The 22,722-nt window shown below is 53.4% G+C and overlaps 1 protein-coding gene and 1 non-coding gene across 3 annotated transcripts; one reads left to right on the top strand and one right to left on the bottom strand.

The window, feature by feature from the left end:
• Positions 1–330: 330 nt before the first annotated feature.
• On the bottom strand, positions 331–22,480 carry STK11 (serine/threonine kinase 11). 2 transcript variants are annotated; one of them, XM_066277608.1, is made up of 9 exons: positions 21,127–22,480; positions 8,977–9,082; positions 8,240–8,337; positions 7,387–7,519; positions 7,175–7,311; positions 6,311–6,438; positions 4,132–4,189; positions 3,850–4,046; positions 331–1,717 (listed from the first exon to the last, which is right to left on the bottom strand). In XM_066277608.1, exons 1-9 carry the CDS (start codon positions 21,414–21,416, stop codon positions 1,515–1,517), a joined length of 1,350 nt encoding a protein of 449 aa, XP_066133705.1. In that variant the 5' UTR covers positions 21,417–22,480; the 3' UTR covers positions 331–1,514. The 2 variants fall into 2 exon arrangements, with proteins under 2 accessions (XP_066133705.1, XP_066133714.1); XM_066277617.1 differs by lacking the exon at positions 331–1,717 and adding an exon at positions 3,100–3,529 and having other exon boundaries at positions 8,240–8,329; positions 8,999–9,082.
• On the top strand, positions 18,999–19,074 carry TRNAV-GAC (transfer RNA valine (anticodon GAC)). The gene has a single exon. It is a non-coding gene; the product is annotated as a tRNA-Val (tRNA).
• Positions 22,481–22,722: the final 242 nt, after the last annotated feature.

Here is a 22,722-nt window from a genome sequence, read left to right as displayed (position 1 = left end):
GGTCCTGCCATTACACTCAACCCACGTGCTGTGGAGCTGTAGGCCCTGGGGCTGAGAAGGGCTGCTGAGCTTTAGAGAGGCAAGGTCACCACCATGAGAGCACAGGGAGCCACTGTAGCCAAAGGCAGACCCCCATGGAGGCCTAGGATCTCCATGTGCTGCCAGCAAGACCTGAAGACCTGGCTAACTCCTGCACTGTAGTGTCCAGAGGGGCCTCAGTTGCAGACTCGGATGACCCTTGTGACTGCATGCCCTGCTACCCAACAATTCCCAAACACCCCTCACAACCACAGCTCAAATCAACCTGTTTTATTTTTTCTTTAAAAAAAAAAAAAAAAAAAAAAAAGCCAAACAAAAACAAGGCAGCCACCTGGCTCCCAAGGGGACTGGGCATGCGTCTCAGTGGGCAAGCCCGTTCACCCCCTCACCCATCAGCTGCAGTTTGAACATACCACTAGGTGTGGGAGGTGCTAACGTGTAACAAAGTTAAGTCAGGTGAGAACCAGTAGTCTAAACGTAAAGTGCACGGTGAGGTCTGTGCAGGGCCCGCGGACCCGCCTTACCCTCCCTTGGCTAGGAAAGAGGTCCAGCACAGGATTGCAAAGTCAACAGGAGGTTCTATCCACTGCTCATGATGGGGGAGGATGTGCAGACTCCAGTCTGCTGTTCCCCAGCCACAGCCCTCCAGGATCCTCCCACCTGGCTTCCTGTGGGGCAGTCAGCATTAAGGGTGTGATGGTGGCCTTCCTGGGTGGTGGGCCAGCTGTTGTCGGGAAGACTGAGGAGAACCTGGGCCATGGCACCTGGTCAGGGCTTTCAGAGACAGGCTGCAGATGGATGGAAGGTCTGTCAATCCCCAGCCAGCAAATACGCATCCCCACCCTGGGGCTCATAGGTATGGCAGAAAAACTGAAGCCAATCCCATGGGGCTGTCAGATACTTGGAGACAGGAAAAGCTTTCCTGATTCCAGGGTCACCCTGTCAGTCACTCACTGCTCACTGAGATTAACCAGGGCCCTCAGAGACCCTGTGGCTGGGCAGGGGCAGCTGCTGGCTCAGGTCCACACCTCACTGCCCACATCCTGAGCAGGCAACAGGGACTCTCAGCACCTTTGGGACCTGATCCCCACTTCCTGGACTGGGGGGGGGTGTGATAGGAGAGGGAAGCAGGGACTAGGATTACAGCCTCAGCTAGACTCCAACCACTCCCAGCACCCTTGTCCCAAGAGCAGCCTGGAACTGGGGCAGGGCAAGCCCCCTACCCCACTCCCAGCCTTCCTCCTGCACAGGGGTCCCATCTCCCAAGTGGCCAGTGTTCTGTGGGAAGTGACCTCTGCCCCCAACCCTGGTGGCAGTGATCACAGACTGAACTGATAGGACTTTGAAGAGCAGAACTGGTGGTGATCAGCAATGACCATGAGAGTGACTTGGCTAAGTTCAGGCAATGCTCACTCCCGCTCAATACCGCCCACTCCTGCCATTCCTGTTGCAGCCCCACCTACAGCTGACAGCCCTCACTGCTGCTTGCAGGCCGACAGCCGACGGATCTTGCCACTGGCAGAACAGGCCTTGCGGATAGGGTTGGAGGCAGCACTGGCTCGGCGCTCTGCCCTTGATTTGGTGCTCAGCTGTGCTGAATCAGTGCCATTCATGCACATGGTCTTGGGCAGGCCTCGGCTCTGTCCATTCTGACCAGCCTCCTCTTCTGGAACTTGTCCTAAGAGGGAGAGGGCAAGTATGGGCTGATAGAGGAGCCCAAGGCCAACACACTCACACACAGCTGCCCCATTCCCTAGGCATGATCCACCTATCTTACCCAGGTCTTCCCTGCAGGGGCCCTCAGTCAGGTAGAGGGAGAGCTGGCTAGCTGGCAAGGGCAAGACACAGTCACTTGGTGAAAGACTGGTGTCCTGGGACACAGGTGAGAGCCTTGGCCCTCTCACCTGTTTGGAGGCTACAACTTGCTGGGCCCTGTGGGACTTGGGAGAGGCTGGGCTCAGGCTGGGTGTATCTCTCCCAAAGCCCACTGGGATGAAGGGATCAGTGCCAGGGAACATACCATGACCGTGCCACCCTCACCCTCAAGGCATCCTGGGGGCTTCTGCACTCTTGTGCTAAGGCGGAGTAGAGGAGGGCATACAGGGAAGGGCCACAAAGCTTAATCAGTGTACACTAAACCTGGCCTGCTGCTTAAGGCCTGCCCTCTTGCGACATCGGTGGGAAACTACCCTCAGCTGCCTGGAGCCCCTTCTTTGACAAGTGTGTCCAGGGCCTGACTCAGTGGCTTCCGGCAATTGCTGCACCCACTTGTGTGTGCCTAGGTCAGAGTTCATCCCTGCGCACAGGACCTTGCTAGATAGAGCACATGGTGGGTCTATACACGGACAAACCTAAGCCCAACCATAGGCACCACATCTGAGATCTGCTCCATTTACCCTCAAGGCATTGTGCTGGCAGCAATTAACTAGCTCAGGGCCCAGCTCTTAGGGTGGGTGGCAGAAATCCCATGGTAGGGACAGCCAAGAGCCTCCGAGGGTGACCAATAGACTAGAACCAAAGTGGGAAGGGTCTTGCCCCAGCACAACCTTTCACTGACCCATGAGCAGGTCAGAGAGAAGTGGCTGCCCAACCTCAGAAATTGTCCCACTTCTGGCAAAAAGTACATTCCCAGGCTGGGGATCACTACTGAGGAAAGGCCAGCCTGGCTTCTCAAAGAGACCCGAAGCGTGCTTGGGAGCCAGCTCTGGAGATCTGTCAGGGTCCTCACTAACGCTTGCTAGGAAACAGGCTGCCTGCTGGTGTGGGTGCCAACCAAGTGCCTGTCACCTGTCATAGGTTCCAGTGTCTGAGAGGCAGGACCCTCACTCCTGTTCTAGGGAGGGAACGGAGGCTCCAAGACACCTCAGGTCCACAACTGGAGTACAGCCAGGTCTTCCAGGGTCAGAGAACCACACACATCACCTCCAGGGGCTCCAGGCACCAAGATGGTCTATAATAGGTGCCACAGACCCCTTGACAGTGAGACTCCTGGACCCTGCCCAACTTTGCCAGAGACACAGCTCCTGGAGCCCCACCTGCTCCTCAGGCTACCGCTACACGCTGGTTCTCTCCACAAAAACCTATCACTCAACTGACAAGCCAAAGAGGGGACATAAGCATCACCTACACACATGCATTGGGCAAACTTTTATGATGGGATCTGTGGAACCATGGAACCAGCCCCAAAACATAACAGAACTGTGAGTGCTGCAAGGGAACACATCCAGAAGCAGGGATAGTTGCCCAACCTCCCTCAGACACCCAGACAGGGTCAGTGAGGGCCCGTGGCAGGGGCACACAACCTGGCCCCTACAGCCCAGGTGGGCAGCGTGACTATGCTAAAGCACGGGGCTATGCTAAAGCATGGGGAGCTCCTCCTCAAGCTCTTGTGCGCCCCCGGCCTCAGCTTCCTCTGCAGAAATGTCTGAGCATTGGCTCTGCTGGGTGCCTTGCTCCTCTCTAAGCCCTGCCTCAGACGCCTCCTCGCCACCTGGGGAAGCAAGGCCACTTGTCAGAGCAGGTAGCAGTGCCAGGAGGGCCACTGGACCCTCAGGGCCACTAGAGGGGCCTCCCCCATTGCTTACTGCCTGGCAGTCTGTGGAACTAATGTAAGGGGCACCTGGGCAAACTCTGACTCCTGAGTCCCCACCTGCTCCTGTAAGGGAAGGGGTGCTGACCCACCCACAGCTGTCCATGCACCCCAGCCAACCCCTGGGATATATGCTGGCTTAGATGGACCTGAACCTAAGGGTTCAGGGATGTTGGCGACATCCAGGCTGCGTTGTGAGCCACTGTGATTGCTAGACTCACCAGGCACTGTGAAATCCTGAGTGTAGATGATATCATCCTCAATGTCAAAGAGGTCCTCGTCCCCCTCATCATCAGCACAGCCATGAAGGTCCTCCAGATAGGGCACCACAGTCATGCCGCGCCACTGGTCTTTGCAGTCTGAACTTGGCGGAATGGGCACCAGCTCCTCAGCCAGTGGGTGCTTCTTCTGGAACCAGCTACGGAAGCCAGCACATCAGGACAGCCTGGAGCACCCAGCTCCCTACACAGGGCCCACCCAGCCAGGCACCTGAGGACACTCACCTGTGCTGCCTGATCTGCTGTATGGAAAACCTCTTGGCTGGTTCATATTCCAGCATCCCTGGGGGGGGGGGGGGGAGATCACGGGGGTGTCAGCATGGGCTCCTACCCAGCTCTGACCTGCCCGCCTGGTGCTCTCCAGCAGTGTTGGGCCTGTAACTGTGTGGACATGGCACTTGCAGATCTAGAACCCTATCCTGTGGGGACACAAGGGGCCATCCAGGTACCAAGGCCCCATGTAGCCATCTGCAGAGTACTGTAAAGCCATAGCCAGTGTGGTTGGGAACACGATGGGAGACTGCTTTCTAAAACGAGATCAGAGCAGATCAGACAGGACACAGCCCCAGCCCACAAATATTGGACCTGCTATCCACACACTTCAGGATGAGGAAGTATGGGGCCACCTTCTGCCAACATCCAGCCAGCAAAGGCCTGCAAAATGGGTGACCTGCAATTCCAGCCAGGAGCCCATGGCCCAAGACAGCAGCAAGGGCAGCACTTCATGAGTGTTCACTTGTGTCTGGGGGAAAGTTCCACATTAGGACAATCACTCGAAAAGGGGAAGAAGAACCCACGGCCCACCCAGCCAGGGTAGCAATACCACACTCAGGCCACAGGGGAACTCGGAGCCTGTGGTTTATGCTGCATCCACCCCTCACTACCTGTGTCTCCTGTTCCCTTTCCAGTGGGAGGACAGAGTCATGCCTCCTGAGCATGATGCAAAGAAGGGGACAAGCTCAGTGCTAAGCTCTCAATACCACCCAAGGGAGGGCAACTTTGTATTCAGGAAACAGCAGCAATTTCAGGAGCTAAGGCTCACAGTTGAAGGTCTGAGTGGTGCAGAGGGTGAGGTCACGGTGGTGGCCTTGGTGCTCGGGGCTGGGAAGTCCCTGCCAGCCTATGATTCCAGTACTTGTCCCCAGCTCTCCACACCCCAGCACAATTGCCAGCAATGTCCCCTCTCAGCATGCCTAGGGGTTCTGATACACCTAAACTCAGTATTCAGGGGTGGCTCACAGGGATATGGTCCACCCACTCCAGCTGTTGGGCAAAGCATCCAAGCTGACTCCCCAGCTGTGCAAAGACCCCCAACTGTAGTGCAGGGGGAGGCACAGCCCACGTGCCTAGCTGATGGTGAAAGTACGAGATGGGGCTGCCCTGCCTTTATCTGGGGACAGGGATGTCTTCTGTCATGTCACTGCCCCACATGTACCCATTTCAGGCATCAACGAAGCTACAGGCAGTAACAATCAATCTTCATGGGACATGAGTTCATGTAGAGAAAAAATCAACTGATGTCTGTGCAGAGGAGGAGTCTACAACATCTGACCCTCAGCATTTGAGGACCAAGCTCTAAGTACACCCAAGACAGGGTGTCAATGCCACAACCACCCTGGCAAAGGGCTGCTTGAGCCCATGGGCACTTGCGAGTATTCAGAGAACTGAGGACAGGGAGAAAGTCAGGCCAGCTCCAACTTGGGGGCCCTTATGAGCCAGCAGTGGAAAGAGGTGGCTGCTTCCTGACTGCCCGCTCCTTCTTATGGTCCAAGAATAATCCAGGCTGCGCCCCCAGAGCCAGCCATCTTCCTCGAAGTGCTGGGGTGTCAGGCTGGGCCTGTGCTCAGCACCAGGAGCCCAACTCCACCTTTGCAGTACTGAATGAACTTACATGTAAGAACCAGCTTGAGAACATGACTCAACCTTTCCAGACATACCTTATACTAAGTCTAGATATTAACTGAGAAACACTCCACAGCATGATAACTAAGGGTAGGAAGAATCTGAGCCGGTACTGCGTTGATAAATCTTACATACTGATCATGTGCTGGGTGTAAACCACCCTAATAAACTGTCTCATCCAAACTTACTACAGCTGAAACTCAGGCTGCCAGCTGGGGCTCCCACCCACTGGTCCACACTGGTCAGCCGTGGTGTGACTGACAGTGCCACATGGTGCACTGGCTGGGAAATGTAACAGGAGGACCACGACCCAGCAAGCAGGCTGGGTTTCTCACTATTTCTCTGGGAGGGTGGGAACAGGTCAGACCTTGAGGGGTCAGCCATTCCTGGACTTAGCTGCTCTCCACTCCCCACTGAGAACCATGACCCCACCCACCCTTGACAGACCCACATCCTGCCCCTGCCCAGGGCCCATGGTCAGTCACCATCCTAAGGGCCTCACCTTTCAGCAGGTCTGAGAGTGGAGGGCCGCAGTCACCTGGGATTGTGTAGTCCCCCTTCCCGATGTTCTCAAACAACTTGTAGATGTTGTCTCCCTCGAAGGGGTACAGGCCTGTTGTGATGTTGTAGCTTCGCCCCCCAAGGGGAAGGACAGAGGCCCAGTCACTTGGGGCTTGTCCTGCAGCCCTGCCCGAAACCCACCTGGCTTTGGAGACTTAGAGCACCCCCACCTGTAGGGCCTCATTGGGGGATGGGAATGACCTGTAATAAGGGTGGTGGCTGCACCATTGAAAATACTAGAAACTGCTGGACTGTACACTTTAGAGGGTGGGTCATGTAGAATGTGAATTCTCTCTCAATAAAATAAGAATGTTCAGCTGTTGGCTGCCCTGTGGCAGAAGGTGGATGGAAGGTTCTCAATAGAGGGCTGTGCCCATGCATCTGCAATGTAAGTGCCACACTTCAGGAGTGAACAGGATTCCCGAGAACTCTGATAGGCCAATCAGCACTGTTATGCAAAAGTGCTTGGGGCACACCTTGATGGGCCAGCAGACCAACACAGCCCAATGGGAGGGAGGGGGGCAGAAAAACACTTTCAACTTGCAGTGTCTGAGAATTCTCAGTGTAAAGCATCAGGACAAAAGGCACCCTGAAGATGAAGTGTGGCCCAGTACCAACTGGTACAAATAAAAATAAACAGGGCCCTCAACAACTGTGGAGGACACAGCCTCACTCCCACTTACAGGGGTTGCTAACTGGCTCCATGGCTGCCCCTGCTCCAGCCTCCACAGGAGGGACAGATTCCAAAAGCTGGGAGCCCAAGCAGGGTGGGCAAAAGAGGGAGTGATAGCCCACAGGCACTTACAGCGTAACCCCAGCCGACCAGATGTCCACCTTGAAACCGGAGAAGGTATCCAGACCATTGGCAATCTCAGGTGGCTGGAATGCTGGGGAGCCCTGGCTCGTTCTACATGTGTCATCCTCAGCAAATGGGTGCAGTGCCTGTGACAGACCCAGGCGGCCTAAGGAAGCGGCCTCAAGGAGTGCCCAGCCCCCACCCTGGTTCTCAGGTCCTACCTCAGCCACACCCAGGTCGGAGATCTTGAGCGTGCCACTAGTGGTGAGCAGCAGGTTGCCCGGCTTGATGTCCTTATGTACAATGCCCTGGCTATGCAGGTACTCCAGGCCATCCACCAACTGGCAGAAGTACCTGCAGGACACAGTAGTCACTTGGGGTCACCCAGCAAAACCAAAGACAGAAGGCCACAGCTCTGGAGCCACCAGGGACCAGAAAAAGAAATGACAAGACAGGAGGCCCCTCAGGGAACCATGAGCCACAGGTGGGGCTGAGTCAGCCCTAGAGCCCTGAGGAATTCAGTCACTCCTACTCAAGCCACCTGGGACAACACAGAAGGGCTCCCTGGCTCCCCACCTACCTCTCTCAACCAGGCAACCCTTTCTTACTCTCCCCATCAGCTCAAGGGATGTGTAACACCTCCCTGACCAACTGCTTTGTTATAGACACAGCTATGTAGCTCGCCCTCCCTGGGGCCAGAGATCCAGGCTCATCCTGCCAGCCTTCCGCTCACACCACAGGCCAGCTGGTCCTCCAGCAAGGAAGGGGATGATATACTTCAGGGGGGCAAGCCAGCAGCAGTAATGGCAACTGCCAGAGGCTTCCTAAAAACCAGGTCTCAAAGCCTCAGGAGCAGGCACTCTGGGGCAGGGATGCACAGAGTGGGGCTGCTGGCCTGGGGTACCACAAACCAGACTCCCCAAGCTCTCAGTTTTAAAATACACTTGAGCCTTCACTTCACTGGTAATCAGAAAAAGTTGTTGGAAAATAGGACTGATCCTTGAAAGCCTTGAGCCTGTGGGTAATCTGGCAGGTCAGAGGGGCACCCATAAGGACCAAGCAGTCTGCACTCACCCATGAGCCTGGCACACGGGGAACCGCTTCTCAGGCACGCTGTCCAGCATCTCCTGCATGCCACACACACAGTACTCCATGACCATATACGTGTGGTGCTAAGGAAATCATAGCCTAGCTTAGACTCCACCCCAGGCAGAACCTGTCCCCAAGTATGGCTGGGACAGAAAGGACCAGAAATGGCCGCATGTCTGAGGCCAGAGGAAGGAAGGCTATAGGGGTGAGGCTGTAGGACCAGACAGTCCAGGGTCAGGCTCAAATCCCCCCACCCTTGGCTGTTGTCTCCATCAAGGGCAGCCTTGAGACACGCATAAATGTAGGAGCCATGTGCCGGTGAATTCTGTCACCGCACCAGTGAGCCAGTGATGGGCACCTGAGGAAAGGCATCAACCCATTGAAGAGATATGGGGCCCCATGTGCCTGCTTCTGGGAGCTGGAGTCAGCTAGGGCCACATGTTCTAGAGAAAGAGCTTGTCCCCCCCCAAATAAAAGGCAAAGGCCAAGGATACTCCTATATTCCAGAGTTATGCCTCCAGCCCAGCAAGCAAAGCCCAAAGGTTAGAGGGAGAAGGTGCATTGGCCATGGGTCCCTAAATGTGGGGTCAACCAGACTGAGGCTAGAAAGTGTCTTCTCTCAAGACCCAGTACTGCCACTAGAGCCGTGGAATGACAGGGGACCCCAGTTGGTTTTGGAATAACCGAGAAAATTGATGTGTGGGTGTCATGGCCCACATCACCCACTCCAACTTTGAAGGATATATTTTTTGCTTCTCCTCGTTGTACAGAACATCCACTAACTGGATGACATTTTTGTGCCGCAACCTCCGCAGTAGCTGGATTTCCCTGGAAAGAGGACAAAGCATCAGCCAAGCCCTCTGTACAGTGGGACGCAGAGCTTCCCCTTAGGTGCCATGCAGGAGACACCAGCTCTGAGGTGCCAAGAGAACTGAGAAGCTCTGCCACTGCCCCTTCCACTGTGCCAGTCTGCACAGGGACAGCTGGTGGGGCCTGGATGGGGACAACATAATCAGGACACTTGTTAGACATTTCAACTGAAGATGAACTTGTTTTACAAGAGACCAGACAGAGGGACAGCAGAGCAAGGGTGGCATGAGTGCCTTCTGTGTGTGGAACTGAGCTTACAGTGCGGCCCCAGAGATGGAATGTCACACACAAAGGCCAGGCCATGCCCACCCCCTGGTTCTCCTAAGAACTCCCTTCCTCTCCCAGCACTCTGCAGCCCTGCAAGGACAACCCCACCAACCCCACTAGAATGGACACCGAGGTGCAACTGACAATCTGGCACCAACCACACCCATTGGCTTATGACAAGGGCTGAGCCCAGACTCTGGGTACAATGCTGCCCGCTCTGCAGAGGGCTTTCCATACATTATGTCTCTAAGCAGTCTGAGTCTTCTTAGGGGGGCCAGGAAGTTGTTGGCAGCTCCTCAGAAGGCTGAAGTTACCAACTGACCTAGTAATTTCTACTCGGATATGTCCAGAAACCTGTACATGGCAACAGCATGCAGAGATCCCAAAGTAGAAACCACCCACATGTCCACAGAAAACATAGGCCCTGGAATACAGGGGCAGCAGGACTGGGAGCCTATGCTGGAAATCCACATGCCTGTCAGCCCAAGCCCAGAAACACCTTTCTAACCCTAACCTTCTTTCTCTCTCAAAAAATAAATTAACTTGCCTGACCAGGCAGTGGCGCAGTGGATAGAGCGTTGAACTGGGATGCAGAGGACCCGGGTTCAGGACCCTGAGGTCGCCAGCTTGAGTGCGGGCTCATCTGGTTTGAGGAAAAGCCCACCAGCTTGAACCCAAGGTCGCTGGCTCCAGCAAGGGGTTACTCGGTCTGCTGAAGGCTCGCGGTCAAGGCACATATGAGAAAGCAATCAATGAACAACTAAGATATTGCAACGTGCAAGGAAAAACTAATGATTGATGCTTCTCATCTCTCTCCGTTCCTGTTTGTCCCTGTCTATCCCTCTCTCTGACTCACTCTCTGTCTCTGTGAAAAATAAATAAATAAAAAATTTAAAAAAAAATAAATTAACTTAACGAGGCTGATACACTGAGGGGAAGAAGGGAAATATATATATATATATTTTTTGTATTTTTCCGAAGTTGGAAACGAGGAGGCAGTCAGACAGACTCCCGCATACGCCCGACCGGGATCCACCCGGCATGCCCAACAGGAGGCGATGCTCTTCCCATCTGGGGCGTCACTCTGCCGCAATCAGAGCCATTCTAGCGCCTGAGGCGGAGGCCACAGAGCCATCCTCAGCACCCGGGCAAACTTTGCTCCAATGGAGCCTTGGCTGCAGGAGGGTAAGAGAGAGACAGAGAGGAACGAGAGAGGGAGGGGTGGAGAAGCAGATGGGCACTTCTCCTGTGTGCCCTGGCCGGGAATCGAACCCGGGATTCCCGCACGCCAGGCCGACGCTCTACCACTGAGCTAACTGGCCAGGGCCTAAAGAGGGGAAATATTTCTTCATTTGTTTGTCTAGTAACTAAATCAAAGCACTCTGTGTAAACATGTAAGTCCCAATACTCATACCAGGAAAGAACAGACACTGTCAACTTCGTAGAGATGAGGCAGTGGGAACAACTTGCCCCCAGTGGCAAGAGTGTCTGTATGGTCTGCACTGTAGGCAAGGGAGCTGGAGACACACCATCAGTATGACTATGACCTGAGCTGCCTATGAGAGAATGCAGGAGTTGTCCTCCCAAACTATCACTGCAATGGCCTTGAGGGCACAAAGAGGCTCTACCACTGTCTTTCTATTGTCAGCTTCTTTTACAAATTACCTCTCTGGCCAGAAAACGAGAACAATATTTAAAGAAAAAGGAATGGCCAAGTGCCCAGCTAGGATGCAGAAAGTGAAGGAGAGGAGGCAATGCCTTCCAGAACAGGGATGCTGCTTCTGCTCCTTGGGACCTACCCATGGGCAATGCCCAAGCAAAGTGGACTCTGATTAACAGAAGAGAAACTGAAGAGCCAGGGTCAATGCCATTCACACTTTAAGGAATGAAAAGTGGCCACCTCTATGCTCAGCCCTAAACAGAAAATGGGCAGGGCCAGGGATGATGGCAACTCTGGCAGAAGGGCACTGAGCAAGATACCCTCACCTCCTGTTCCTTCTGCTGAGAGTTTTATTTTTTTCCCTTTTTCAGAGACAGAGAGAGTCAGAGAGAGACACAGATAGGGACAGACTGGAAGGGAAAGAGACGAGAAACATTAATTCTTCATTGCGGCTCCTTAGTTGTTCACTGATTAATTTCTCACATGTGCCTTGACCAGGGGGCTACAGCAGACCGAGTGACCCCTTGCTCGAGCCAGCGACCTTGGGCTCAAGCTGGTGAGCTTGGGGTCCCGAACCTGGGTCCTCCACATCCCAGACCGATGCTTTATCCACTGCGCAACCGCCTGGTCAAGCTGCTGACAGTTTTAATAAACACATGGCAAGGGCCCCCAAGAGGTGAGAGATGGCCTGACTACGTGATGGCACAGTGGACAAAGCATCAAGCTGGGACACCAAGGACCCAGGTTTGAAACCCCAAGGTTGCTGGCTTGACTGTGGGATCATAAACATGACTTCATGGTCACTGACATGAGCAAAGGGTCACTGGCTTGGCAGGAGCCCCCAGTCAAGACATGGATGAAAAAGCATTAACAGCTAAGGTGCTGCAATGAAGAATTGATGCTTCTCATCTCTCTTCCTTCCTGTCTCTTTCTCGTTAAAAAAAATAAAAAAATTAAGCCTTGGCTGGTTGGCTCAGTGGTAGAGCGTCGGTCTGGTGTGCAGGAGTCCCAGGTTTGATTCCCGGCCAGGGCACACAGGAGAGACGCCCATCTGCTTCTCCACCCCTCCCCCTCTCCTTCCTCTCTGTCTCTCTCGTCCCCTCCTGCAGCCAAGGCTCCACTGGAGCAAAGTTTGCCCCGGCGCTGAGGATGGCTCTGTGGCCTCTGCCTCAGGCGCTAGAATGGCCCTGGTTGCAACAGAGCAACACCCTAGATGGGCAGAGCATCTTCCCCTAGTGGGCGTGCCGGGTGGATCCTGGTCGGGCGCATGCGGGAGTCTGTCTGACTGCCTCCCCATTTCTAACTTCAGAAGAATACAAAAAATAAAAATATAAAATAAAATTAAAATTAAAAGAAGTGGGAGAGGGACTAAAACAAGGGGAAATTTGCTAAAAGTGCAGTTCAAAAAAAACACCTGCACATAAATGTTCACAGCAGAGGGAGTAATAATAGGCAACAAGTGGACACCAGCCCGAATGCCCATCAACAGATGATGAATAAATAGAATGTGGCCCATCCACACAGTGGAATGTTAGTCATGAAAAGGAACAAAGCACAGACATTCACTACAACATGGATGGACCCTGAAAACATAATGCCCAGTAAAAAACCAGACACAAAAGGTGACAGTGTGCGATTCCAGGAAATAGGTTAGTGGTTCTTAGGGATTGGGGAAGGGAAATGGAGACTGACTGCTAAGGATAGGTTTCTTGGGGTAACGGAACACTCTGGAATAGGTAGTGGTGAGGGTTTTACAATCTGTGAAAGTACTAAATGCCACTGAATTACACATTAATTGGGCAAATTTAATGCTACATAAACTTTTTTTGTTTTGTTTTTTTGTATTTTTCTGAAGCTGGAAACGGGGAGACACAGTCAGACAGACTCCCACATGCGCCCGACCGGGATCCACCCGGCACACCCACCAGGGGGCGACGCTCTGCCCCTCTGGGGCATCGCTCTGTTGCGACCAGAGCCACTCTAGCACTTGGGGCAGAGGCCAAGGAGCCATCCCCAGCGCCCGGGCCATCTTTGCTCCAATGGAGCCTTGGCTGCAGGAGGGTAAGAGAGAGACAGAGAGGAAGGAAGGGGGAGGGGTGGAGAAGCAGATGGGCGCTTCTCCTGTGTGCCCTGGCTGGGAATCAAACCTGGGACTTCTACACACAAGGCTGACGCTCTATCACTGAGCCAAACGGCCAGGGCCTAAACTTTTTTATGGCACATACATTATATCTCAATAAAGCTATAAACTACAGTTCAGCCACAGAGTGGATGTGAGATAAAGCGGACACATTCACAGGCAAGAAGCCAGAATTCCACACACATCCTAGCCCAGTGCCCCACACTCCCACTGCATCTCAGATTCGTCTAACCTCAGGCCGTTCCCCAATCAGGGAAGAACCAGGTAAACAGGGAGGCCCCCAGGACATTCTGTGTGGGTAAGCCCCAGGTGACAGGCTATGCCCTCTTGCTGTTGCCTCTGGCAGCCAGCCAGTCTGGCCCCACAATGGAATCCTTCTCAATATTTAGGGGGTAGGCACCCCATCAGGTGCCAAGACCTTGTAGAGGCCATTTGGGACAGGAATGAAAGCCAACAAAGTCAGGTATCTGGTTCTCAATGAACTAAAATCACAACCATTCACCATCCAGATCCAAATACTTGCCAATCAGCGCAAGCTGATCCCAGCCTTCTCAGGCCCAGCAGAAACTGGTGTCTGCTCCCAGAGCTGCCACCCGTCTGCTGAGGACCTGGCCACATGGGGCAAACCAGCTGCGGGAAAACAAACAGCCCAAGTGGCTAAGCACATCATACTATGTCACCTTGCTAACACAACAGCAAACACGCTCCAGAAACCATACTCAACAGAGAAGAGATTATAACATGACAATGAGCTGCAGTGGACCAGTGGTCTAGACATAGCTTATCAAACTCACACATGCTTCCTCTGACCCAGAAATTCCACTTCTAGCAATGTGCCCTTCATACCCTTGAGTTAGTCATGTGACATAGCACAAAGTAACTCACCAATACAGCAAACATGTCCACAGCAGAGACCTGGCTAGCATGAAGAGAGATCCGCCATAGGACAGAAAGGCAGGTCAGCTTAGGCTGGTCACCCATGGACTTGGTATGGTCCTGAGCAGTAGTGAAATGGTTTCATATTTCTAAATAGTCAATGGACAATAAAAAATCCCACAAAAACCACTATTAAATATTCTATAATTCAAGTTGCCACCTGTGCAGTTGTACTAACAAGCTTCCCTCAGCCTGAGCACAGCCTGCCCAGCTGGACCCACTAACTACCGAAGCCCCAGAGTGTGCCCAGCTGGTAGGGAACTGTCTATACCTACAAGAAACCCCACTGGCCCTGAGAAGAGGGACTGTGGGCAACCCCCCAGGTACCTTTTATGGGCTTAATCACTGGAGTTCTGCCTGTTGGAAAAACAAGCACATACAACTTTTTTTTTGACAGAGAGAGGGACAGATAGGGACAGACAGAAAGGGAGAGAGATGAGAAATATCAATTCTTCGTTGTGGCACTTTAGTTGTTCCTTGATTGTTTTTCTTACATGTGCCTTGGCGGGGGTGAGGGGGCTACAGCAGAGCAAGTGACCCCTTGCTCAAGCCAGCAACCTTGGGCTCAAGCTGGCAACCTTAGGGTTTTGAACCTGACTCCTCCGCATCCCAGTCCAATGCTCTATCCACTGTGCCACCACCTGGTCAGGTTACAACTTTTTTTTTTTTTACAGAGATAGAGAGTCAGAGAGAGGGAAAGCTAGGGACAGACAGGAACGGAAAGAGATGAGAAGCATCAACCATTAGTTTTTTGTTGTGACATCTTAGTTGTTCATTGATTGCTTTCTCATATGTGCCTTGACTATGGGGCTACAGCAGACCAAGTAACCCCTTGCTCAAGCCAGTGACCTTGGGTCCAAGCTGGTGAGCTTTGCTCAAACGAGATGAGCCCGCGCTCAAGCTGGCTACCTTGGGGTCTCGAACCTGGGTCCTCGGCATCCCAGACCAACGCTCTATACACTGAGCCACCTACTGGTCAGGCTACAACTTATTTTTTTTTTTAAATTTTATTTTTTTTTTTTTTTTTTTTTTTTAATTTTTTATTTATTCATTTTAGAGAGGAGAGGGAGAGACAGAGAGAGATGAGGGGAGGAGCTGGAAGCATCAACTCCCATATGTGCCTTGACCAGGCAAGCCCAGGGTTTCGAACCGGCAACCTCAGCATTTCCAAGTGGACGCTTTATCCACTGCGCCACCACAGGTCAGGCTAAAGTTTATTTTTTTATTTATTCATTTTTAGAGAGGAGAGAGAGGGGGAGAGAGAGAGACAGAGAGGAGAGAGGAGGAGCTGGAAGCATCAACTCCCATATGTGCCTTGACCAGGCAAGCCCAGGGTTTCGAACCGACGACCTCAGCATTTCCAGGTCGACGCTTTATCCACTGCGCCACCACAGGTCAGGCCTTACAACTTATTTTTTAAAAGTAATCCTGTCCTGCCCAGATAGCTTGGTTGGTTACCTAGAGCAACATCCTAAAGCACAGAGGTTGCCAGTTCGACCCTAATCAGGATCCATACAGAAACAGATCAATGTGCCTGCCTGCCTAGCTGTCTCTCCCCTTCTCTCTCTAAAATTAATTTAAAAAAATTTTAGGTGATCCTTAGGGGAATTTTATTTTTTATTTAAAAGTGCTATAGAGCCTGACCAGGTGGTGGCACAGTGGATAGAGCGTCAGACTGGGATGCGGAAGGACCCAGGTTCGAGACCCCAAGGTCGCCAGCTTGAGCGCGGGCTCATCTGGCTTGAGCAAAGAGCTCACCAGCTTGGACCCAAGGTCGCTAGCTCCAGCAGGGGGTTACTCGGTCTGCTGAAGGCCCACAGTCAAGGCACATGTGAGAAAGCAATCAATAAACAACTAAGAAGTCGCAACGCGCAACGAGAAACTGATGATTGATGCTTCTCATCTCTCTCTGTTCCTGTCTGTCTGTCCCTGTCTATCTCTGCCTCTGTAAAAAAAAAAAAAAAAAAAAAAAAAAAAAAAAAAAGGTGCTATAGAGTAAGAAAACACAAATTTAAAAAAAAATGGGTGGCCCAACCAGGAGGTGGCGCAGTGGATAGAGCAACAGACTGGGAAGCAGAGGACCCAAGTGTGAAACCTGAGGTCGCCAGTTTGAACACAAACTCACCAGCTTGAGTGTGGAATCACAGACATGACCCCATTGTCACTAGCTTGAGCCCAAAGGTCGCTGACTTGGAGCCCCTTCACCCCAGGCACAAACGAGAAAGCAATCAATGAACAGCTAAGGTGCCACAACGAAGAATCGATGCTTCTCATCTCTCTCCCTTCCTGTCCCTATCTGTCTGTCCCTTTCTCTGAATCTCTGTCAAAAAAAAAAGTGGGCAGATACTTCAGGATTAAGATTACAAGAAATAGCCTGACCTGTGGTGGCGCAGTGGATAAAGCGTCAACCTGGAAACACTGAGGTTGCCGGTTCGAAACCCTGGGTTTGCCTGGTCAAGGCGCATATGGGAGTTGATGCTTCCTGCTCCTCCCCCCTTCTCTCCTCTCTATAATGAATAAATTTTAAAAAAAAATCTTAAAAAAAAAAAAGAAATCTCACCGGGCATACTGCACATAAGCCTTTATCTTGGAGAATCTGCTGTCTTGTTCTATTTAAGTAAAAGTCTGCCACCTTATCCCTAGTCCTCCTGTTTTCTCTTTCTTCTGGTTGTTGCCATAATTCTTAAAATCTACTTTTACCACAATTTATTAAGTTATCAAATTTAGTATCAACTTTTTAACTTGGAAGAATTAAAACTTTATATTCTAACAAAAGAAATCTTAAAAAAAGATTACAAGAAATTTTTTTATTTTTACTTGATGCTTTTTGGAACTTTCCTGTTTTATAAGAACAAGGGGATAAGTGCAGACCCACATCAGCCTTCCTAGAGGAAGCCCATGAAGGGAGGGAGGGGCATTCTGACCTGTCCTATCACCTGGGCAAACATTGTTCTTTCAGAAAAAAAGCTTTGATCCAACTGAGACTTGTCTGGAAGATTCCGGACACTTCTCTAAAAGTGTGGCAGCTGCAGTGGAGTTATTAAACCTCTTGCAGACAAAGGAGCCTTTTCCCCCTGCAGTGGGCTGGCTGGCAGCAACGGAGCCCAGCTCTCTAAGACAAGGAGCTGACACCTGTTCCCCTCAACACCAGAGACTGGCACTGGGTAGGCCTACCTGGTCTCCTGAAAACTTGGGATGACAGAGCAGGGGCTCAAGAAAGAAGACGTAGAGGGTTCTAATCCCAGCTGCAACCCAGGTGGATGGGAGAACTCAGGGCCAGCCCTTAACTCCAAAGGGAACCTCAAAAAGGGGAACCCCGCCCTGGCCGGTTGGCTCAGCGGTAGAGCGTCGGCCTGGCGTGTAGGAGTCCCGGGTTCGATTCCCGGCCAGGGCACACAGAAGAAGTGCCCATCTGCTTCTCCACCCCTGCCCCTCTCCTTCCTCTCTGTCTCTCTCTTCCCCTCCTGCAGCCAAGGCTCCATTGGAGCAAAGATGGTCTGGGCGCTGAGGATGGCTCTGTGGCCTCTGCCTCAGGCACTAGAATGGCTCTGGATGCAACAGAGCAACGCCCCAGATGGGCAGGGCACCGCCCCTTGGTGGGCATGCCGGGTGGATCCCGGTCAGGTGCATGCGGGAGTCTGTCTGACTGCCTCCCCTGTTTCCAGCTTTGGAAAATGAAAAAAAAAATGAAGAAAAAAAAAGGGGGGGGGAACCCCCACAGGCAGGTTCAGACCTGAGCTGATGAAATTGAGCACTGACTCAGTGCTCACTACTGACACCTTATGCTAATTGTTGGATTGACTGAGAACTACCAATCACTGAAGTCCCTGGCCTGCTTCCCCTCTGGTTCTTCCCACACACACTGGGATATCGCTCAAATACCACATGCCTAGCCCTGGCCGGTTGGCTCAGTGTTAGAGTGTCGGCCTGGCGTGCAGGAGTCCCGGGTTCGATTCCCGGCCAGGGCACACAGGAGAAGCGCCCATCTGCTTCTCCACCACTCCCCCTCTCCTTCCTCTCTGTCTCTCTCTCCCCCCCCTGCAGCCAAGGCTCCACTGGAGCAAAGTTGGCCCAGGCGCTGAGGATGGCTCTATGGCCTCTGCCTCAGGCACTAGAATGGCTCTGGCTGCAACAGAGCGATGCCCCAGATGGGCAGAGCATCGCCCCCTGGTGGGCGTGCGGGGTTGATCCCCGTCAGGCGCATGCGGGAGTCTGTCTGACTGCCTCCCTGTTTCCAACTTCCGAAAAATACAAAAAAACAACCACATGCCTACATGTCTTCATAAACCCTTGAGAGGCTGACCCTTCAGAAAACCAGGAGTAAATAGTGCTCTATAGCCTTCCAGCTGGGTTCTGGTCATTTGTGTTTCTAGTGGAGCATGACTGAGCTCTCGAGTGGTAAAATGCCCTTTAACTTGACCTTAGCATGTACAAGCTGTGTCACCTGAATGGGAACCTTTATTTATCAGCAGTACATTACACCTTAGCAAAGGAGGGGCTTGCCCACCCTTACATGCCCTCCATTGCAGTGGAGGAGTACAGATATCTGGGACCTGCTGACCCTGCTGCCACCAGCAGGTGCCCTGGTCTAAATACCCTGAGGCTCCAGACAGCTGGCAGGGTGGGTTTGGGTGGGTGACTAGCCAGACAGAACAATTGGTGCTGGAACCCAGCCACTGGGTCAGGTCTCTGGGAACTCTTCCTACCTCAGAGGCTGGGGCCTGGGGAGCAAGCTGCAGGATACCAAGCAGTTGGCAGCAGAACATGTCGATAGATCAATGCCAACTCCATCTGGAAGGCTCAGCCAGGCAGAAAGAGACCAGAACCCTTTCCAGGACAGGTGGGGAATGATGCTTAGGAGGAGCCAGGAGGCCCTGGCCGGCTGGCTCAGTGGTAGAGCGTCGGCCTGACATGCGGAAGTCCCGGGTTCGATTCCCAGCCAGGGCACACAGGAGAAGCGCCCATCTGCTTCTCCACCACTCCCCCTCTCCTTCCTCTCTGTCTCTCTCTTCCCCTCCCGCAGCCAAGGCTCCATTGGAGCAAAGATGGCCCGGGCGCTGGGGATGGCTCTATGGCCTCTGCCTCAGGCGCTAGAGTGGCTCTGGTCGCAACAGAGCATCGCCCCCTGGTGGGTGTGCCGGGTGGATCCCGGTCAGCGCATGTGGGAGTCTGTCTGCCTCCCTGTTTCCAGCTTCAGAAAAATACAAAAAAAAAAAAAAGAGGAGCCAGGAGCTGCCTGACCTGTAGTGGTGCAGTGGATCAATCATTGACCTAGAATGCTGAGGTGACCAGTTTGAGACCCTGGGCTTGCCTATTCAAGGCACATACAAGAAGCAACCAATGAACAACTGAGGCATGACAACCATGGTTTGATGCTTCTCACTCTACACCCCCTCCTCTCTGTAAAATCAATAAATAGAAAAATCTAAGAGGAGCCAGGAGGAAAAAACATTGTCCATTTCCAGGGATGCATTCCAGATGCAGAAACTCACTGCCTTCAACCTGCAGTGGTACCAATTTGGTTGCCCAAGGGCCACATTGTCTCCATGAACCTCTAATAAGCAAACGTGACTTAAGACCAGCTGTCAAGTGGGGCTTTCTACCTTGAGGGTGACTCTAACTTAACCATGAGGAGTCACTTGGCATGTCTGCCTTTCGAGGTCTGAGTCTCCGCAAGGACACTGTGGACCCTGTCAAACCTCCAACTCACAGATAAAAGACTGGTACGGAGAACTGACCAACTGGCCCTAAGGTGGCCAGTCACACCTTCTCCCAGTGTTCACCGGCTGGGCTGTAAAAGGGCCTCACCAAAATACCACCCACCTTGCCCACTGCCCCACCTATCCTGCAGGCTACTCAGAATACAAGGCACTGACAAGGAGACATGTCAGTCCTACCTCATTTCTCTGCTCCAGTCCCCTTTCACCTTCCCCAGACCATCCCAGAGCAAGTGAAAACAGCTCAGTTCTGCCAGTGGAATGAAAGGAGGTGAAAACCCACCAAGTGAACAGCACTTCCAGGACAGGCCTGGCCAGGCTGCGGACTGTCCAAGGTCACAGTCAGTCACTGCCTGGCCCGTTAGATAAACCTCTTCTGGAAATCTGGAGGCTGGGAGGGGCATGAACGGAGGCAGGGCAGGGCTCCACCACTGGTGGCAATAAGGAGGCACGCCCCCATTCTGAGACCAGCAAGAGGAAGGAAAAAGGGCCTCCGCTGCCCTTGGGGAACTCTGGCTCAAAGACCCAGGCACCTCCAGAGTACCTAAGGGGCAGCTAGTACAGAAAAAATTTATGTAAAAAGTTTGCCAGCACACAAGCAACTCCCCTCTAGTAGTCACTGGGCCTGCAGTCAGGGATGTCTAGTGTCACATCCAGGCCAGCAGGAATGGGATAAGTCCCCCCTGCTAATAAGATGGTGCAAACAATTATTTTTGGCAACAGCAGGATTCCCCTCCAACAGGATAAATAAACCGCGTTTTGCTTGGTGTGAATACTGGCTGTTCACTAAACAGAAAACCTGCTTGCTTCCAAGTCCATTTCTGGACAGAAACACTGAGGACCAAACAGTGGCTGGCTCCACTGAGCACCTAAATTCTTTTGGCCAGCTGGGAGTGCAAGGGAAAGAGAAGCTGGCCCCTGCTGAGGACGACTTTGATGTTGAAGCCCAAGAATCCAAAGGCACCAGGGCCCAACTGCAACAATCTAGCCTGACTTCCTGAAAGTACTTAAGCACATTTCCAACAACACTTTCTTTGCTAAAGAGTATGCAGGAGCCCACTGGTCAGCTCAGGTTTGGAAAAAAAGGAAGAAAGGAAATAAAGGAAGGAAAAAAAGGAAAAAAAGAAAGGAGGGAGGAAATGGGAGGGAAGGGAAAGGAAGGTAAGTGAAGGAGGAAAGAAAGGAAGGAAAGAAAAAAAAAGGAAGGAAGAAAAGGTGAGAGGGAGAGGACAAACCTGGAGAGGACCCCCAAAGCTGGGCAGGCCAGAAAGCCCACACTTACTTCTTCACGTTGGCTTCCCCATTGGGGATCCTCCGCAATTTCTTCTTCTTGAGGATTTTGACTGCTCTCCTGCACAACGTCTCCGAGTCCAGCACCTCCTTCACTTTGCCATAGGACCCCTCCCCCAGCAGGTCCCCCATAAGGTACTTGCCAATGAGCTTGGCCCGCTTGCGGCGGGGCTGGTAGATGACTTCGGTGGAGTCGATGCGGTGGATGAACGTGTCCATCCCCACCGACATCAGCTCGCCCTCTGTAAACATGCCCAGCTGCTGCGGGTCCGCCACATCCATCCTGGACTTAAGGCCTCCGACTCGCGCCGCCGGCGGTCCCTTAATGCCTTTACGGAAATCCCAGTGAGTGGTTCTTTCCCTCCGCCCCCAATTCCCTTAAAAAAAAAAAGTCAGCAAAAACGTAAAAAAGAAAAAAAGAGAAAAACCCTTCTTCGAAAAGAAATGACTGTACTAAATGTGAGTTCAAGAGGCGTGCCTAGTCCGAGGCCCGTATCCCCAACGGTGCGCAGCGTCGCAAGTTTGGGTGCGACCCGGCCAGGCAGCTCCGGGTCCGGTCGGCGTGTCCACGGGGGCCCTGGGGAGGCCGGTGGGGTTACGAAGTGCTAGGTCATCCTCCAGGAACTTTAGACCCTCGGACAAACACCGACGAGACCAAGACAAGTCTTCTCCGGGCCGTCCATTACGAGTGGGCCGCGGCGCGCGTACGGAGCCTCGGCAGGCCGGGGAGTCCCCCAAGCTGGGCAGATAAGCTTAGCGGGGAGCTGGGCCGTTTCCGGCGGCGTTGCTGTCCTAGGCGTCCCGAGAAGCGGAAGGTGCCTATCCGGTTCGGTCCGCTGCCACCAGACCCGGGCGCGTGTCCGGGGGTCAGGAGGCCGGCCGGGGTCCTCCCGCCAAAGAAAGCAACTTCCGTCGGAGCCGGCCGCCGGGGCGCCCCCAAAACGGCCTGGGACCCCCAAGCGGCCTCGTGGGCGCCCCACACTCCCAACGGCAGCCCGCGCTCGCTCTCCGCCCAGAACGCAGTCCGCCGCGGCCCTCGAGGCGCGCAGAGCCCGTAGAACTCCGGGCGGCCAAAGCGGCGCAGGCCACAGGCCCCGGGCTGGGAGTTCCCAAAGCAGCCGGGGCCTGGGCAGCGCGTCCCCCGCCGCGGCCGCCGCGCGCGGGAAGCAAGAAGAACGGAGCTGGGGCCCAGCCCATGCAAGGCGGCCGCGGAGCCTCCTGGCCCCGCCGCCGAAGCTGCTGCCTGCACCACCGACTCACTCGCGAGCGTTCCGGGCTGCCTCCCCCTTCCGCACCCAACACGCCGCCGCCATCTTGTTTACCTCCCGCCTCCACCCTACGCAGCCGCGCCGCCGCGAGCCTGCCCCTCGCGGCGCCGACGTGCCCACCCGTTGGTCGAGCCGGCACGCCCAGCCCAACCATAGCCGTCGATTGGGGAATTTGGACTCGAGCAGGAGCCCGAGCAGGGATTGGTTCGCTATATGCCCCGCGCCAAGGACATATATTGCTCACTCATTGGCCCGCGGATACGCCCGTCACGGGGGGCGGGAAGTGGGCGTGGGGAAGAGTGGCTGTGGCGATGACCTCG

This window comes from Saccopteryx bilineata, chromosome 1 (assembly GCF_036850765.1).
Source record: "Saccopteryx bilineata isolate mSacBil1 chromosome 1, mSacBil1_pri_phased_curated, whole genome shotgun sequence".
Lineage (NCBI taxonomy): Eukaryota > Metazoa > Chordata > Mammalia > Chiroptera > Emballonuridae > Saccopteryx > Saccopteryx bilineata.
The sequence above is the reverse complement of the archived record's forward strand: the minus strand, read 5'-3'. Positions and strand labels throughout refer to the sequence as shown.